Below are 19791 nucleotides of genomic sequence, written 5' to 3'. Positions count from 1 at the left end.
CCGTTGACTTTCATCTGACAAATAGGATTGCCATTATAATTTCGTCTATTTTCTTAAGCATTAGAGGAAAATAGGCAAATGCTAGTACAGAATGAGAAGGGGAGGGTCTTCCAGAATTTTTTGTTTTAACTAGGAGAGGTGTGTTCAAAATTTACCATTTTTGCGTTGTGTATTTTGTGAACAGCCCCTTTATATCATTCTTTAATTTCAAGTTTTCGCATTTTTGTGGTACTGTTTACTTAGAATATCGGTATTGTTTTAAAAAATAATAGATAACGCATTTTTGTTTATCAGTCCAATTCGGAGAGTCAACAGTTAATCATTTGCTTGCAATAATTCGGTGAAGTCGTGTAACTTAATTAGTTCGCAACAGTATTTTAACATGCAATTTTAATTTAAATAGCTACGAAAAAAATAAATAATAGTTTAATCATCGAAGGGGTACTTAACTTAGAATTTTTAACATAGCGGTGTTTTTATTTTGATAAAATTTAGAAAATTCTGAAAAATTTAAGAAAGAAGGGATAATTTTGTGATTAACTTGTTCAAAGTAACCTTAGACAGGAAAAACCGGGCATCGAGTTTAATAGTACAAAATAAAAATTGCCAAAAATGGACTTCAGTTTCGACTACGATAATTTTAAAAATTTGAGTGATTCATTTTGGGTGGAGATTGGGGATAAATTGATTTGGACTAAAAAATGGGATAAGCTTCTTGACTTATCGGATGAGCCTATCTCAAAATGGTAAAAAAGAAATAGTGACTCTATTGGTTTCTTAAATTTTTAATCACTTTTTGAATGTACTTGAAGGTACGTCGGTGGTGAATTGAACTTATGTTACAACTCACTTGATCGCCACGTGAAGGATGGACTTGGGAATGAGACAGTCATTTTGTTCGATAGCCCAGTTACCGAAACCAAAAGAAACTATACTTATAATGATATCTACGAACAGGTAAGCGTACATTCTGACTATAGTTCCTAAAGTTTATCACATTTTGCAAAATTATGTATATATTTATACAGGTCACGAGGCTGTCCTCTGTTCTGAAAAGTATGGGCGTTGAGAAAGGGGATCGTGTACTTATTTACATGCCCATGATTGTCGAAGGGGTCTTCGCCATGTTAGCGTGTTGCCGGATTGGAGCCATACATTGCGCCATGCCCAGTGGTTTGCCCGCTCAAGATTTGGCCCAGAAGATTGACCACTGCAAGGCAATGCTTAATCCCAATTAAAATATAATAAAGAATAATAATATAAATAAGACAAAAAAATACAGCCCAAGGTTGTTCTGACTGCCACTCACGGATACCACGCCAATGGCTGGGTGAATTACAAGGATATATTAGACGAGGCCATCAACAAATCGCTGCATCCGCCTTTAAGGACGCTGGTTTTCAAGAGACACGAATTAGGTTTTGACGCGGTGAACCTAGTGAGTGGTCGAGACGAAGACTGGGTGTTCTTGGTAGAAAGCGCAACTCCAATGGAAACTTGCCAACCGATGGAAGCGACAGAGCCTGCTTTTGCTATTTACACCTCTGGTTCAACAGGAAAACCAAAGGTTTGTGAAACATTACTTTCCCATAAGTTTAGTTTAACTTTCCCAGTGTACGTTAGTATCATGGGTCAATTAAAGAAAAAATACATGTGACACTAGCATTTTTAGATATAATAAGCAAGTCTAATATTTTCTTTCTTTTTTTCCTAGGCAATTGTTCATCCCGTTGGTGGATTTGCCGCCCGACTAACATGCCACGCGTAAGTAACTATTATTGTTGACTTTAAAAACACGTACCGCGCCCATTTTGTGTCAGATGAAACGACAGACTAATAAAAAAAATTAAGTCGTTGATATCTGAGATTCTGGCTCAACGGACCAATTGTATCTCTAATCGTTTAGGAACTATTATGGATTGTAGATTCGACTCGGTTCAAGAAATTTTTTTCCAAATTATTATTATTGCTTTATTTTTAAATACCGAACGGCAATTCAGTTGTTACTAACTAAAGTACAAAGAGACAAAGCTCCGGGTTTCTTATTACAATAAACTTTGTCTAGGATGCTATTCTTCAAGTGTGAAGATGTAATTTTCATGTCCTCTAATTTCGGATGGATCGCCGAACACGTCTGCGTTTACATGTCTCTACTTTCACGAGTTAAAGTAGTCATATATGAAGTACAGTATCTTCAGTTTGAACACTCTCATTAAAGTCCATTAACCGTTAACCTTTGGTTACTTAATTGATCATCTCCTAGTTGTGACTTGTTTTAAACCGTTGAAAATGTTTGTTCACAGGGTGATTGCTTGTTGACAAGTGACGTCCATGCACTCTACCGACTGATCACGGAAAACTCCGTCACTCGCCCAGTATTACGACCAGGCATTTTCAAAATTATAAGATCTATGGTAAGATTAGTTTTATTTACAAATTGGCTTGAAAATGGATGCGTCGATCGTATGTTACTAATTTCCGACGCTATTTTATTTCACAGGATCCTGAAGGAACCATCGCTTCGCAATACAATTTCGATAAGTTAGTGTCATTATTTTGTGTCAAGTTTATGATCATTCGAACGCAGTTTGAAACTATGTCACATGGGAAAATATTTTTGTTCTTTTTAAGAGTAAGACACGTGTCTGTTACTGGAGAACCAATTGATCAAAGTACTTTAAAATGGGTGATGGACATTTTTAAAAGACCCGTCGCCTCTGGATACGGCCAGACTGAACTTTCCATCACAGTGGCTGGATTTTTAAGCGAATATTCAAATTGTAGCGCAGTGGCTGGTATATTACTTCCAGGATGGAATGGTAAGTTCTTTGGTGACGTCGCGTAGTCGTAGTCAGCCATTAGGACGGTAGACTAGATGCATGGAGTTTTTATCAAAGAACTTCAAATGACTTAATTGTAAGTTTAATATTTTTGTGTTCTAGTCGTGATTATGAAATCTGATAACACTAATGCAAAACCGAATGAAATGGGAAGGATTTTGATCAGGTTAGTTAAATGAATAATAACGAATAAATGCATCGTTAATTTTTTTGATCATTGGAAAATCCTTTTACTTCCAGGCTTCCACTGCCTCCGGGAGGTTTAGTAACACTTTTGGATAACCATGAAAAGTGCAAAGCTGATTATTTCACAGAATACCCAGTAAGTAAACCACAATTTTAAACACTGAAAATTCGGAAAGGTGCTGCGAAGACTATTTTCTATGTCGACATGTAAGTTGAGGTTAACGCAAATAATTTTGGCTTTAGGGTTATTTCGATACGAAGGACAACGGTTACTTGGACGATGAGGGAAAGTTAGTGGTGGAAAGTCGCGCCGATGACCTCATGAAACATGCCAGTGTTTACTTAGCCGCTCAAGCAGTCGAGGAAGTTAGTTTTAAACCTACCAATCATCCTATTCCCCAGACGTTATTAAATCTCCGATTGACGCAGGTTGTAATGAATCACCCTGACGTTGTTGAATGCGTCGTTATACCCGTTCCTGATCTGATTTTGAAGGAAGTTCCCGTCATACTTTTCATTCCTTCAAGATGTGAGTACAAATGGGGATAAGACGGCAACTTAACCAAACATAGTATTCATAGTGTGTTTCATTAGGCTTCTGTTAGCCGTCTTGTCGTGCAAACCGGCAAGTTTTGCCATTTAATTTGTAGTAATTATCTGAATTAAGTACCCATTCGCTTCGTTACAGACGCAAGTAAATCTTCGAACGAGATATCCAAGGAAATTCTGGAAAAAGTGTCAGATCATTTTGGAGTCGCGGTGACGTTCAGGGAGCCCATTGCCATCAAGGAACTACCCAGAACACGGACTGGAAAAGTTCACAGGCCAAGCCTACGTGCTCTAGTCAAAGGATTGCAAATACAGGTTTCTATAAATTCGAACCATTTTGTATAATTCTTTGACTTATTTTCCCTGAAAACCCTTCATTGACTTGTTGGTTTGTAAGTATATTACATTCGGTATTCGAGGAGTTTAGAAATTGTTTTGGGAGAATAGTGGTCACGTGTGCTTCGTCACTTATGAGGACTTTATGAAATATACTTATGTACTTCCTTAATTATATCAGGAATCGTGGCCAATTGAAAATCCGGAAGTTTTAAAAGACATCCAGTCAGTGTTACGGGAAAATGGTTATTCATCTGAAAATTAGAAAAAAAAAAATATTACCAAAAAGACCTTTATTTTATTTTGTTATTTCGAACTTTACTTTATCGTTTTTTACAGCGTTGTAAGTTAGGTTTTGAATCTGTTCAATTAAATCTATTTATTTCAATTAAATTATTCCTGAACCACTATCTGTAAATGAATTCAGACAGTGTATCTATATTTTATGCCTTTTGTGTAAAAGTTAACGGTTTCAAGATCAAGATAGAGTATTTTTGGTTTTCCATGGCACATTTTATCAAGTGACTGGCGAAATTTGAGCTGAGCTGTTGAAATTAACCATCGCAAGATAGTTTATTTGTTTTATCGACAAATGGATTATTAGCTTTGATATTTATCAAGATTGTCTCCTCAGTCTTTGCCGGCGTTTCAAGAGGGTAAGTCAAAAATTTAAAACTTATTTTCGAGAATCATTTACTGTAATTAACCCTTAATTAATCAACGTTACAATTGAAGCTTGGAAATAGGTTAGTTTCTTAATAATGTAGACGGATATAATAAGGTTGGGTCTAAACGTTATTCATTGTTTAGAGTTTACTGTCTACTTAGACAGGAAAAGTTTCCCGGATTTCTGTTCGTTGGGTAGCTTAGTTAATACTGTTTATAAAATAATCATGACTTTCAAGAATGGAAATTTTTGTATTTCATTCTGATATGTACAATCTCTAACAGTAAGATAAGCATATTTGTCTATGTAAATTTAAACTTCAAGAAAAGCCAGATAGTTCTATAATTTTAAAAATTTATCTAGAATAGTCTTCTATTTATGTTACAGTTGAATAAAAATGTCTTACTAAAACTTTTGTCTAGTTTTAAATCGAACAGTAAGAAGTATGAAAATGAACGGAATAGACACTAGCACTTCGTATTGGTCAGCAATTGGCGAGAAATTGGCATGGACTAAAAAATGGGATAAACTACTTGACTTATCCGATGCCCCTATCTCAAAATGGTAAGCTCTTTTATTATAATCGTAAGAGAATAATCCTCTATAAGTGGCAATCCTTAAGTCTTTGGTTAAACGTCAGAGCCGGAGAGAAATCGGGCGCCAAAGAAAGAAAAAAGACCAGTCGTTTTTCGTTGTCTGTGGGTAAGAGAAGTATATATGGGGTTGAGCTGAAATTTGTAGTTTAGGGTGTCTTTCTTATCGTAGGCTTTTTATCCCGCTATATCCAACCCATGTTCTTACAAGTATCACGAGGTACGTTTTCACCGCTCATGATCTTGTATAGACGATTTGGGGGAAGAAAATTACAAAAATATAAAAAACCTCGTCGGCAATCGAGTAGATTTTTTTTTTCATTTAATTCTCGTGTTTCACACTAAGAGTACACTAATGGGAATGGCGGTACTGTCTCAAATAATTCAATACCATATTGGGGAGGGATGGATTATAGGCTGCAGGCTGAACAGACTACTGCGTTAAAGATCCCATTCAGACATAGAAACTTAATGATTGATCACAAATTTATGGTACCAATAAAGAGTTTTATAGCTATCTTTTGTTATGTTTTTGAAGGTACGCTGGTGGCGAGTTGAACTTATGTTATAACTCACTTGATCGTCACGTGAAGGAAGGATATGGAAACACCACCGCCTTGCTGTTCGATAGTCCAGTTACAGGAATAAAGAGAAACTATACTTACAATGACATTTACGAAAAGGTTAGCGTATATTTCTAAAGTGTTCCGTCATACATATTGATATATATTTTTGTGCAGGTCACAAGGTTGGCTTCCGTTTTGAAAAGTATGGGTGTTGAGAAAGGGGATCGTGTAATGATTTACATGCCCATGATTGCTGAGGGTACCTTCGCCATGTTAGCATGTTGCCGGATTGGTGCTTTACATTGCGCCATGCCCAGTGGCTTACCCGCGTATGATTTATCCCTCAGGATTGACCACTGCAAGGCAAGTACCTTAATTACCCCCTAATTTTATGTTGAATAAAATTAAATGAAAGGTGTTTTAGCCCAAGGTTGTTCTGACGGCCACGCACGGATACCACGCTAATGGCTGGGTCAATTACAAGGACATCTTAGACGAGGCCATCAACAAATCGCAGCATCCGCCTCTGAAGACGTTGGTTTTGAAGAGATGTGAATTAGGTTTTGACGCGGTGAACCTAGTGAGTGGTCGAGACGAAGACTGGGAATCTCTGGTAGATAGTGCAACTCCAATGGAAACTTGTCAACCGATGGAAGCGACGGAACCTTCTTTTGCTATTTACACGTCTGGATCAACAGGAAAACCAAAGGTTTGTGAATAAAAAACAACGAATTCTTTGGTTATAAAATATGTCCCTTTGTATTACAGGCTATTCTTCAATCAGTTGCTGGATTCGCCGCTAGGATGACTGCCGACTCGTATGTATATTTTGTAATATATAATTAAAATTGAAGAAGATTCTTCAGGTGTTACGGGTCATGGTTCAATATTTAGTCGAATTTATTTCAGTCCCTTGTTTTTTGACGGAGAAGACGAAGTAGTTTTTATTACATCGAACTTCGGATGGGTGGCTGGTCATGTGTTCGTTTACATGCCCTTACTAACTCGCCTTAAATTTGTCATATTCGAGGTAGAATTTTCTGTAATTACTCCGTAATGGAAATTTATGTAAAATTTGTCTTTAATTTTTTCGTGTAGGGAGATGCCTTATTAATGAGTGACGTTCATGCTCTGTATCGGCTCATTGCTGAAAATGGTGTCACTAGGCCTTTTTTGAGACCTGGACTTTTAAAAATCTTGAAGTCCATGGTAAGCATTTTACCATGGTAATTTCTTTGTAAAATTATTATGCACTTACCATAAAATATATTGTTGAACCTAGGATCCTGATGGAAAAATTGCATCGCAATACAATTTCAGCAAGTAAGAATTTTAGTTCACTAACAACATTGACACGCAAATATGACTTTGGCAAACGCGATATTCCCCTTAAAAAATGAAATTTTGAACATAATTTTTAATGTCCCCGAAAGTTGATCTAAGTATTTGAACAATTTGTTCTAGAATTCTTCACGCTTACGTTACTGGGGAGTCAATCGATTTAAATACCTTGAAGTGGGCGTCAAACATTTTTAACGCATCCATTTTGAGTGGATACGGTCAAACCGGTAAGATTCTGATGAAAATAGTTAAGCGAAATTTCATTACCCGATTCGTACAGAATTGTCAACTTTTGTATCTGGAGTGTCAAGTACAACACGGAAGGATGCGATTGAAACTACAGTTGCTGCCAAAACCTTTCCAGGCTGGAATTGTAAGAAATAATCGAACAATATTTTTTTAAACATTATGCTGGGTTGAAAACAATCTACTCAAAACGCGTTGGTGTGAAATAGAGAAATGATTGAACGCAGGAATACGTAGATTTCTTCTGCTTTGAATAAATAGTTCTTTTATTAATTTTATTTTTAGTTGTGGTTATGAAACACGATGGAACCATAGCCGAGCCTACCGAAATTGGAAGACTTTTAATCAAGTACTTAATTTTAATATATAGCTTGCCTGTAATTGTAATTATTAATATGGTTTAATTCGTTCGTAACAGACTTCCATTGCCGCCCGGTGGTTTGATAACTCTTTTTGAAGACCATGAAAAATGTAAAACTGATTACTTCAAAGAATATCCCGTAAGTACACTAATACTTAATACTAATTGTAACTAGTACACGTATAAACAAAATAGGCCTGTGATTCACGTTTCTATTAGGGCTATTTCGACACGAAGGACAACGGTTACTTGGACGAAGAGGAAAGGTTAGTGATAGAGAGTCGCGCTGATGACATCATGAAACATGCCAGTGTTTACTTAGCGGCCCAAGCAGTCGAGGAAGTTAGTGTTAAACATACTATTCTTGAACCATATCTTTATTCAGACTGTATACTAATTGTCTGATTGTAGGTTGTTATGAATCACGCTGACGTTGCTGAATGCATCGTTATACCAGTTCCTGATCTGATTTTGAAGGAGGTTCCCGTCATGCTTTTCATTCCATCCAAATGTGAGTATACAATTTTAAAAATTTCATTTTTGTAATAACTGTGTTTTAAGCTCTAAGTTTTTTCGTTTCAGACGCAAGTAAATCTGTGAACCAGATATCCAAGGAAATTCTGGAACAAGCGTCAGATCATTTTGGAGTCGCGGTAACATTCGGAGAACCCATTGCCATTAAAGAACTACCTAGAACTAGGACTGGAAAGGTTCATAGACCAAGTCTGTTAGCCTTAGGAAAAGGATTAAAAATACAGGTATAATTCGGTAGACCACTTTCGTGAAAATATTTGCACTATAGTGAATGCCTGTCGACAGCTTGATGAAGCGAAAGAAATGATGACCCTTCAAGTTTAATTTTTGTTTTAGGCGTCATGGTCAATTGAAAATCCCGAAGTTTTGAAAGACATTGAAGCGGAATTGCGCAAAAAAGGATATCCATCTCAAAGTACCGTTGTTTAAATGTGGTTTGCTGCGTTTCAACAGGAGGAGTGGGCTGCGAAAGTGTTTTATTTTATTTCATCAAAAATTGCGCATACAATTTCCATTTTTGTAATACGTAACATGTAGTAGTTCACTACGAAGCTGACTTTAATATATTTCTGTTTAATTTAACCTGAAATGATTTAGCTGTTGTCCAATGGATACTTCAAACCCATTAAAGGGCATTGGTAAAGCGGCAGCTATATAGCAGTATACATAAATCGTGGCGCGAGCATGGTGAGCTTGGTTTTGTAGTAGTTCAAAGCTGTTCATAGCATTACCATTTTGCCTGGTATTATCGACGGTCTAAGCTTACGTGTTTAGCCATCAATTTTTCCATAGTGCTTGTTTAGTTTTTGTCTTTTGTCGGCTGTGAAACATTTCACGATGTTGAAGACCAAGAATTCCAAAACGAAGGTTGTTATAGAAACGGAGTTTCCAAAAATCCATATACCGAATACGTAGGACAGGGTTTCAAATGGGAAAGGCTGCATTTTAATTTTAACGTTGTCTTTTTTAAATAAGGCCTTGTCCAGTAGCTTCCCAAACTCTCTGAATGATCTGACGTCCTGTTGCGACTCGAAGTAGTTCAATACCCTAAATTATTTAAAAAATAAATTACAGTTAATATGAGATACTTTAATAATAGGTTCAAGGTACCATTGGACTAATTTCCACCCACAGTCATCTTTGTATTTTAGGACCTACATCCATATTTGTCTATATTACATTTTTGTCATGTTATAAATATCTCCCGCTAGGGGAATTAATAGTTCTGTTGTATGTTCTCCCGCTAGGGGTTCTGGAGCGAGGTGTGAGCTTGACGGGAGAACGTCAGTTGTTATAACGCACTTAACATGAGTAGTCACTTTTTACCTCTCCGTGTGACGTAGTCCAGGAGAGGTTCTGTAACGGCCGTGTCTGTGTGTGTGTGTGTGTGTGTGTCTGTCTGTCTGTCTGTCCGTTGTCACACCCACGTGACCGCGTTCGCAGTTTGCGTATCGGAGCAAACGTGTTCGCCATTTCCGAACTGCTTTCACAGACACGGAAATGGCTCCTCTACTTGAGTTCTCACACCACCATCTTCTCGTCTTTGTCCATCCCACACGGACACCAGTCTGTACTTACTGGCTTCTAATCACCACCATCTTTTGGTCTTCGTCCATTCCACTTGGACACCAGTCTGTACATACTGGCTTCTAATCACCACCATCTTCTGGTCTTTATCCATCCCACTTGGACACCAGTCTGTACGTACTGGCTTCTAATCACCACCATCTTCTGGTCTTTGTCCATCCCACTTGGACACCAGTCTGTACATACTGGCTTCTAAACACCACCAACCTTCTTCCGTCAATTCCACATAGACACCAATCTGTATCATTGGCTTCTACTCCATTATCATCGTTTGGTTTTAGGATATACGCGGCGATCAGCTAGGGTTACGAGAAACGTCTAGCCTCCCTAAGGTGGGATCGCCACCAAAGGTTTTCGCAATTGCGCTTTTTCCTTACTATTATAATGGAAACGAATAGTATATATACCCCAAAATCTGAAGGAAGCGGGCAGGAGGGGTACCCTTCACTTTAAACGTCAATATTAGCAAAGTATGAGATAATAATAGGTATAACTTTATTTTAAACGATGTAACTATTATTAATGTTAATTTTTGAAGATTAAAATAATTAAAAATAATTATATTTATTTAAATATTAAAGATAAACCTCTCGTGCAAAGAGAGAGAGATTAAATCATTGCCTCCAATATCTACCAAGGCCCGTGAATGCGATATATTTCCTTCATTGCCTCCTATATCTATCAAGGCCCGTGCATTGTGATACATTTCATTCATTGCCTCCTATATCTATCAAGGCCCGTGCATTGCGATATATTTTTCAAAACAACAACCAAAATGGGAAGCTCCTCTCAGAAACATAATAATTTCTTTTCTCTGTATATGAATTGAAAATATGGATAATATTGCGCTCCTTCTTTAATGGTATGAATCCTTGCCTGTCTATTAATATTTTACGTAGAAGTAATACGTTCGTTTTGTTTTGATGTGTAAAGTCATCCTACAGAACTATAATATTCCCTTTATCCATAATATAAAGTGAATATGTGGAAATATTTTTCGTAATTATGATGCATTTTGTAGTTTTGTAGCTTTAAAGCTCTGTTTCATTTAGATATTCCAAGGATAGTTTTTAATATTATTATTTGAAATGGCTGTTTATATATTACTTGAGCTATACTACATCTGTATATAGAATAATCCTTGATCTAATGATTTCGTGAAGAAGGCTAAGGTCTGGACTCTGTCGGGTAAATCAAGTATTATCCGCTATAGGCGTAGTGAACCAAAGAGTAAATAATTGAGACCTGAGGTGTAGTAAACTTTGGGTTTTGATGTTCGTGTCTGTAATGAAGGACATTAACGGTTCAGAGTGAGCCGAAAGTTAAATACACGTTTAAATAATCAGGTTTAAATTTTATAATAGAAGAAAGCATCATGGTAGAAATTAGATCACAAAGAAAGGGCTAATCGTAATCGGGTTATAGCTTTGAAGTTTTATTCTTGTTATGGAGCGCATTGACTTCTTGACACGGAGAGGTAATATTTTGGTTTTCCCAACTTGTAATAAAGGATAAATTAAGTACTTTTTATATGGCGGTTTATTAAACACAACATGGTGATAGAGGTGTCTCGAACTTTACGTTTTTAAATCAACCCAACGGCGGTCTAGATTAAAACAGTTTTTTTTTACAACTTCGTTCGTTCGGGCCTTGGACATGACGTCATTTAAAAGCCCTTCAGAGTTCGTTCCGGGAGCCGATCCTGCTTCAACATGGGCTGACTATAAGGAAGGATTTGAAATTTACGCCGAAGCAGCACGATATCCCGGTTCAGCTTCGCATCCACAGTTTAATACAAATAAGTATAACTCAAGGACCAACGAACCATACCATTCCAATCGCACACTACAGCATCAACAAACCCAATCGCGTCCTATGCAATCACAACAACATCGTTCGCTATCAATTCAGCGCCCTAATAAATGCCTAAACTGTGGTCACTCAACCCACAACTCAGGTTTATGTCCTGCCCGTATGTCAATTTGTTTAAAATGTGGGCGTAAGGGTCATTGGGCCATAGTTTGCCGCTCAACTAATGCTATAGAACTTCAATCAGAGGTGACACATTTCCAACACAATTATGATTATCAAGAACAAGACCAATACGAAGTCTCGGACACACTTGCTTCGTACACTATAATGCTTTATCAAGAATTAGACCAGTTACAAACAGACCCCTCCACACAAGAGACAATAACACACCAATATAGGGAAGATGAAATTTTTGATCAACTGTACCTTTTTGATACAAAGGTTCAGTTCAAAATAGATACGGGTAGCCAAGTCAATATTATCCCGTTAACGATGTATCTAAACCTACCCTCACGTCCAGAATTGCAAGCTCCCAAGTATAAAGTAATGGCTTATTCCGGCCATCCAGTCCCGATCGCAGGGGTTATTGACGTTGTCTGTTCATCTTACGCAGCCAAAGGCACATTCCCTTTTTATGTAACAACTGAGAAACGTATCCCTATCTTAGGAGCCACAGCTTCCGTTCAACTGGCAATAATCCAACATCACTGTCACCCACTACCACCCCTTCAAACGAAAGAATTATCTACAATCACGTCAGTTCCTACAACTAAACAGATACCACAAACACCGGAAGAAATCGTCGCGCAGTTTCACGGTGTTTTCGACAAAATTGGTAAATTACCGGGGCAACACCATATAGAATTGAAAACCCATCCGACACCCTCCATTAGCGCGGCACACCAAATTCCGCACGCGTTTCGCGAACCCGTTAGACTAGAATTGGATCGCATGCTTCAGCTTGGTATTATCACCCCAGTTACTGGTACTTCAGAATGGGTACATCCTATGGTTGTAACACCTAAGCCACCACCACCTCATGCGCTACCGGATGCTCCACTTTCAGTCCGTATCTGTATGGATCCGCGAAAATTAAATAACTCGATAAAGCGTCAACCCTTCCCAGTACCCACCACCCAAGAAATTTTTGCGTCACTACAAGGTAAAACAGTTTTTACTGTTTTAGACGTAAAAAGTGCTTTTTGGCACATTGAATTAACGGAAGCTAGTTCGCGGTTATGTACATTCGCGACACCCTATGGACGTTATAGATACCTTCGGTACCCTAACGGGTTGGTTACTGGTTCGGAAGTTTGCCAACAAACTTTAAGACGTTTATACCCAATCGATGAGTTCCCGCAAGTTCATATATCTACAGATGACTTTCTAATCGCTGATGTAGATATTTCCTCGCATAAAAATACTTTATATCGCGTTCTACAGCGTGCTTTAGACTCCGGACTTTGTTTCGGGCGAAATAAAATGTTTCTGGCAGTTCCTCGCGCTAAATATTTGGGACATATCGTAACGGCTCAAGGTGTAGAAATTGATCCGACTAAAGTAGACGCAATTTTCTCACTTCCACCGCCTATAGATAAAACCGCGCTTCAACGATTTTTAGGCATGATAAATTATATAACGAGATTCCTTCCAAATGTAATAACTGACACTGCTCCCCTGCGCGCGTTACTTAAGAAAGACGCGATATTTCAATGGGAGGAAGACCATCAGAAACATTATGATTCCCTTAAGAGTTTGGCTTCTTCAGCCCCAGTTTTAACCTATTTTGACCCTAATCTACCAATAACTCTTTCGGTGGATGCGAGCCAAACCGGTATTGGCGCCGTGCTACTTCAAAATGGACAACCGGTAGAATACGCTTCTACTTCTCTAACCGCAACCCAATGTCGGTATGCACAAATTGAAAAAGAGCTATTGGCCATCGTTTTCGCATGTGAACATTTTAACTATTATATAGCCGGTACTAAAATAACTATCGAAACTGATCATAACCCACTTTTGGGAATTATAAAGAAACCGATATATCTTTTATCACCCCGTCTCCAAAGACTAACAATGCGCCTTTTTCGATACCATATTAACCTAATCTATGTTCCAGGATCGAAATTACACATTGCCGATATGTTATCCCGAGCTCCCCAACCTCATACCTTGATCAATACCAACTCACTAGAAGGACCATATGCAGCTGCATATGCGATGTCTGCACTACTTCCTTCAAAACAACAACAATACAGAGACGCCACAGCTCAAGATCAAGAGCTCAAACAACTGAGGGATCTCGTAACGGCAGGTTGGCCACGTACTCTGAAGCAATTAAGCAAAAACTTATCGGTATACTGGCCACACCAAGACGAAATTCATCTATTGGATGATCTCCTGTACAAGGGTTCTAAGTTAATAGTCCCTAAAACATTACAACGGGAAGCTCTTCAAACTATACATGGCTCCCACCAAGGCATACATTCATGTATAGCAAAGACTAAACTGCATTTTTTTTGGCCGAATATGATCGAACACATCACTCAATATATTAAAGCCTGTCCCATTTGTGCTAATAGGAGTGCAAACAATCAAACCATGCCAATGACGCCATACCCGGTTCCAAAACTTCCTTGGGCGACCCTCGGGACTGACATATTTCATATTAAATCAAAAAATTACATAATATTAGTAGACTATTATTCTAAATTTGTCGAGGCAGCTGAACTAAATAATATGACTACACAGACCATTATAGATTTTCTTAACTCTCAATTCGCCAGACATGGAGCCCCCCAAAATCTAATATCCGATAATGGTCCCCCTTTTAATTCGGCTAGCTTTCACGATTTTTTGAAACAATGGGGTGTTAAACATACTACGTCGTCTCCATATTATCCACAATCTAATGGGCTTACGGAACGGACAGTACAGACTATAAAAAATTCATTGATTAAAGCCCAATCTGAAGGCAAGGACTTACCATATGTATTAATGGAATATCGTTCCACACCTAAAGGACCTTTACCATCTCCGGCTGAGATGTGTATGGGCCGTCGGATAAGAACACCCTACACAACTAACACAGATACTTTAACTCCGAAATTCCCTACTAAAAAAGATCATAACACACTAATAGAACTTCAAGAAGCGATGGTAAATAAAGCCAACGAGGGACGAACTTCTATACTACCTTCTCTTAAACCAGGAGACCAAGTGTTGTATTTAGCAGGCCACCGGAACTGGCTACCAGCTACCATTGTGTCTGTCGCGGAGGAACCACATTCCTATAACATCCAAACTCCACTTAATCAACTCTTTCGCCGTACTAGGACGCATTTAAAACCAGTATCAACTTTCGATCAGTCGTATTCACCAATGCATCCTCAGTATCCAAAGCAAAGTTATAGTCAGAATAATCAACCAACGCAAACTAGTAGCCACAACACAAGTAGCCAATCCTCTAGTAGAAGGGCCGTTACTAAGATTGGCAAGAAAACAGAACAACAACCACAAAACCCTCAAAACCGGACTTCCCCTCAACAAAACCAAAACCGGACTTCCCCTCAACAAAACCAAAACCGGACTTCCCCTCAACAAAACCAAAACCGGACTTCCCCTCAACAAAACCAAAACCGGACTTCCCCTCAACAAAATCAAAACCTGACTTCCCCTCGACATATCCAAAACCTGACTTCCCCTCAACAAATCCAAAACCTGATTTCGCCCATACAGTCAATTACATCACCAATACCTCCTCCATTTCCAGTTCCGCTACCACTACAGCAACCCCCGATCTCCTTACTTCCTACAAATTCCGCTATGACACCACCAGTACAATTACGTATTGGTGATCGACCGCAGCACTTAGCCTTACCAAACCTGAAACCGAAACGACTACCAACTAACTCGATTCCAAAGATCCCATTGATGCAAGAAAAAAGACCTGGATTTCCTGATAATTCATCAATTCTTCCCATAAATAGACCAGCAGCCTTTCCGAATTCATCAATCCCTCCTATAAATAGACCAGCAGCCTTTCCGGTGACACGCTGTGGAAGAACGAATAAACCACCCATCCGCTATCAAGACTGACTCTGATGTATATTATCAAGCAAAAAGAAATCCTAAGCGAACTAATCTAGGGACAATCAGTTTTGATGAATTTAATAATGATACAAATTGATTTAACTAAAACAATACTGTTGGTTTTTTTTAATGGATTTTATAATGGATTTTATTTATATATATAAAGGGAAAGATGTCATGTTATAAATATCTCCCGCTAGGGGAATTAATAGTTCTGTTGTATGTTCTCCCGCTAGGGGTTCTGGAGCGAGGTGTGAGCTTGACGGGAGAACGTCAGTTGTTATAACGCACTTAACATGAGTAGTCACTTTTAATAAAGGATAAATTAAGTACTTTTTATATGGCGGTTTATTAAACACAACAATTTTGAAACACTATTTGAAATCATACAAACACCTTGCGTTATATTTTTATAACTGGTGTGTTTAAAAACCTGTACCACAATAGAGTGATACCTCAATTTTGAACGTTACTAACACAGGGACAGAGATTCATTTCTTATAGTACCTCAGATTGAAGAAGTTTCTCTTCCATCGTGTGACATTGTTGCTGTAGTAAAATCCGGCGTAAAAACCACCGTAATCTTCTTTAGCAAAGTGTAACCTGCCTGGCGGAAAGATACGAAAAATGTCTCCTCTTTGAAGATAAAAATAGAAAGACCATTCATCGTCGAATAGAACCACGGCTCTTTTGATGAAAAATTCCATAACGTCAAGATCGGTGAAAAAATTTTTCGTAACCAGGCTATCAAATTGCGAGTGTCGTGGTTCTTTATCAAAAATTTGCAGCAACTACGGAAGACAGGGTGAAAATTACAATTACCTAGTTTATTAACATATATGTGTTAAACCTCCCAGGCATTTTAATGAAATTTATTGTTGAATATGGATATGAAATTGCAATCGCGCCGACACTACCAACCGTCTTAGTCCGCGTTACCCATCATATCGTGGCAACATTAAGAACGCTATAACGATACTACAAGTTTCTTTCGAAGCAGGTTGTGCCATTTTCTTTACCAGTTTCTATGGTAACACTTGTTTTTTTTTTATTGAAGAGCATCTAGAGTGGTTACTGGAAGATCCGCCAGGGTTGCGATAATGACGCTGGCTTCATAGCTTGCGGGCGCTTAAAACACTGGCAAGTGGCTTCTGGAACCCAAGCTTAAAGCGTTTATGCTCGAATACTTTACCTTGTCTCTTACTGGTCCAACTGCCCTGGTGAAAGGCATTAACATTGGCAATTTGTCAAAATCCGCCAAGCTATCTATGTAGTTTTCTTCTTGGCCCCATAAAGTACTTTTCAAATTTCCCGAATACGCATTTGTCAGAATTGTGGACACCATTAAACTCCAAACGACCCATATAATACAAAATAACGGTGTTCGAGGATGCTCCCCAAGTGCTAGAAATGTATCAAATGGTAAAAAACACCAAGCACAGTTATTTCAAAACAGTTATATCGGCTTGATATATTTAGCTAGTAGATGATTCCAAAAATTGTTCTACAATATGTTTATTATTTCTTTCGACGTCGCTAAACGTACCAAGAAAATGGGTTATATGTTGTCGGTTTTACTCGCTGAAAGTGCTCGGTCAACAACGTCACTAATATTCAAATTGAGTTTTTCAATCGAAAACTCTTAGACTATCTTGCCTATGCCGCTTCTAAGCGTTATGTTATCATAGTTCCTTATTGGGAATGCAAATTTTAAGGGAATTACGGTAGAATTTTAACAATCATCTATTTGAAGCACCTAACACACGAGCTAGAAACGTTTCAAATTTAATATTTACACGTCTGATTTATAAATTTGCTTACGCTGCTTAATGACGTCGCAAAATAAAACCCACAGTTTTTGCGCGAACATACGAGGAACAGCGGGTCCTTTTTGCACAGTACCTTGACTTATTTTGTCAGCAATACACATAACCAAAGACACCACGAAAAAGGAGACCATCGTGGCGATCCACAACTAAAACGTACAAATAGGTAGATCATTATCTTTGAATACGATCCTTAATGCAAATGTCAGCTATACTGTGGCTCCCCCAAGACATTGCCTAATCTTCTACACACCAATTTTACCTTATCAAAGACGGAAACCAATGGGAATTAATCCACAAGAATAAAATAAGTCTTTGCTTTGTTTAAACTAAGCCATGGCCGAGACTCGCTTTAAAGGGTGTAGAAACTAATTAAAACTTTGGAGGAAATACTCATAAGTCATAACAGCCAACTGGACTACCCCTAACGTATATTTTACACCTTTTCAAAAGCTAGAAGTTTGATTCTAGACCCCAGTCTTTATACTAGCTACGATAACTTTAAATAAAAGTCAATCGAATTTTGATTACATTATCTGAAAATCCGTTAATGGTGAATTCAATATCATTGTTCTCTTCGTCGCCCTGCACCATTGATAACATTGTGTAAGGACTAAAAAATACTGCCGGAGTAATCGGAAATTCTGGTGGTTCATTCATTGCTGTCAAAGTAGCTTTAACGTCTGCAGTCTTTGAACGAAAAAAAAAAACTATTTTACTGACGTAATTCATACAATCATGCAGTTACTTTTATAATACCCCATATTTCAAAAGATACATTTCATGCCGTAAATTTTTGCCCCCGATAATTTCAACTCTAGAATCATAAAAAGATGTATTATTTAAAACTTACAGTAATTATTAATTGAAAACAAAAGTTAAACAGACGCGCTGAAGTAACGTTTTGGGACTTTTGCTAATTGGTATGAGCCAACTATTTTTTGCTATGACCAAAAGTATATATAGTTTAAAAAAAAGTGACTTATATACGTTTTGGGTAAAAATATTATGACAATTTATGTCTGGAAATTTAAAATTTGTTGTGAAAATTTGACAACTTAGTAACGTGGGTTGGGGAGTCGCTGTTATAACTTTTTAAGAACACATCCTAATTAAAATATTCGTTATGCTACGGATTCGATATACGTAGATATGTTACTGACTTTATTTGGGGCGAGATAAAAATACATTGAAGCATATAAAGATGTGACTCTGAGACATCAGTTGCTCCAAACAATCTGGTATGGTAATTGTTTAGGAATAGCCTCTGAAATAATTTTAGCCCATGATTACGGTTGTATCTTTGCGGCAGCAAGTACTAATAATATACCGCGTAGTAGAATGGGACCTAGTCTAATGTGATAACACATATATTATTATATTACTACCCTGTATTTCTTTAGAAAGCTATAGACAATTCCACTAATTAGTGCAGAGAAACCAACACACAGATGGGAGAGTCTGCCATCTTAGTTTATATCCCTCGCGCCCAGAGGCAACGCCAGACGGAGCCCGAATTCACTACACGCGGGAGGCTAGCCAACTCGCACTGCCTCTAGAGGCGCTTCTTGTAGCGAGAAAAGTAACCTAAGAATGCGGCCCTGCAGTGTTTGCTTCTCTGTTGTAATTAATATAATGATCTACACCTCTAGAGATTCGGTTCGATACTGTCTAATATTAAGAGGGCAAATTAACAAGCATTTTTCAAATTTACACCACAATCTATGCAGTATATTATTGATCCATGGTGGCATTACATAAATCTACTTCAATACATACCCCAGCCATTGCAAGTTTCACCGAAACGGTGGTATTTTCGTAAATATTCATTGTAGTCCTAGTTACTTAGATGATCCGAAGCAAAAAATGCGCATTACAAGTACTAGAAGAGGGCTAGGGTAGACTATAGTCTACTTAAGATTTTAGGATGAAACTAAGACATTTTCAGTAAGGCACCTATAAAGTTTGGAAAATAGGGCCTTCAAGATTTAGATAATTACTCGCGTCTTTGGTCCCTCAACCCTTTACCCTATCCTCCAAAAATAAATCCTGACACCTCAGTTGTAACTCCAATCGAAATTGAAATAAAACATACAATGAGAACTAAGCAATTGACATGTCTGCTTTTGAAGTATCCTTTATAGAATCTGTTAAAAATGATCGATTTTTCTTCTTATATTTATTGTTGATTATGATCGTTAAGCACGAAAACAACTGTTAGTTTCACAAACACTAATGTATTGGACATCATTACC

General features: G+C 37.8%; 2 protein-coding genes across 2 annotated transcripts; both read left to right on the top strand.

Annotated features, from left to right (window-relative positions):
* Window positions 1–170: 170 nt before the first annotated feature.
* On the top strand, window positions 171–4319 carry LOC149673930 (acyl-CoA synthetase short-chain family member 3, mitochondrial-like). Its single transcript, XM_089839726.1, has 15 exons — window positions 171–746; window positions 813–957; window positions 1029–1217; window positions 1283–1567; window positions 1715–1764; window positions 2066–2183; window positions 2304–2414; window positions 2501–2541; window positions 2632–2819; window positions 2943–3006; window positions 3081–3162; window positions 3270–3392; window positions 3456–3555; window positions 3715–3890; window positions 4093–4319. Exons 1-15 carry the CDS (start codon window positions 613–615, stop codon window positions 4174–4176), a joined length of 1890 nt encoding a protein of 629 aa, XP_089695852.1. The 5' UTR covers window positions 171–612; the 3' UTR covers window positions 4177–4319.
* A 125-nt stretch (window positions 4320–4444) lies between these two features.
* LOC149673929 (acyl-CoA synthetase short-chain family member 3, mitochondrial-like) lies at window positions 4445–8808 on the top strand. The gene is made up of 17 exons (XM_089839725.1): window positions 4445–4567; window positions 5001–5142; window positions 5710–5854; window positions 5912–6100; window positions 6162–6446; window positions 6506–6555; window positions 6647–6767; window positions 6836–6946; window positions 7020–7060; window positions 7202–7305; window positions 7359–7451; window positions 7610–7673; window positions 7743–7824; window positions 7905–8027; window positions 8097–8196; window positions 8268–8443; window positions 8556–8808. The coding sequence occupies exons 2-17, from the start codon at window positions 5024–5026 to the stop codon at window positions 8646–8648; spliced, it is 1896 nt and encodes a 631-aa protein (XP_089695851.1). The 5' UTR covers window positions 4445–4567; window positions 5001–5023; the 3' UTR covers window positions 8649–8808.
* Window positions 8809–19791: the final 10983 nt, after the last annotated feature.

This window comes from Phalangium opilio, unplaced genomic scaffold (assembly GCF_054372755.1).
Source record: "Phalangium opilio isolate 3A_F unplaced genomic scaffold, DU_Popi_V2 ptg000048l_1, whole genome shotgun sequence".
NCBI lineage: Eukaryota > Metazoa > Arthropoda > Arachnida > Opiliones > Phalangiidae > Phalangium > Phalangium opilio.
Note: the sequence above shows the minus strand (reverse complement) of the source record. Positions and strands in the feature narration are given on the sequence as shown.

Excerpts from the sequence above, each read along its gene's own strand:
- LOC149673930 (XM_089839726.1), top strand. The coding sequence starts at position 613 with ATGGACTTCAGTTTCGACTACGATAATTTTAAAAATTTGAGTGATTCA. Across the intron at positions 2,415-2,500 it reads TCAAAATTATAAGATCTATG|GATCCTGAAGGAACCATCGC; the intron begins GTAAGATTAGTT and ends TTTATTTCACAG. Across the intron at positions 3,163-3,269 it reads ATTATTTCACAGAATACCCA|GGTTATTTCGATACGAAGGA; the intron begins GTAAGTAAACCA and ends TTTTGGCTTTAG.
- LOC149673929 (XM_089839725.1), top strand. The coding sequence starts at position 5,024 with ATGAAAATGAACGGAATAGACACTAGCACTTCGTATTGGTCAGCAATT. Across the intron at positions 6,447-6,505 it reads GATCAACAGGAAAACCAAAG|GCTATTCTTCAATCAGTTGC; the intron begins GTTTGTGAATAA and ends TTTGTATTACAG. Across the intron at positions 6,768-6,835 it reads TTAAATTTGTCATATTCGAG|GGAGATGCCTTATTAATGAG; the intron begins GTAGAATTTTCT and ends TTTTTCGTGTAG.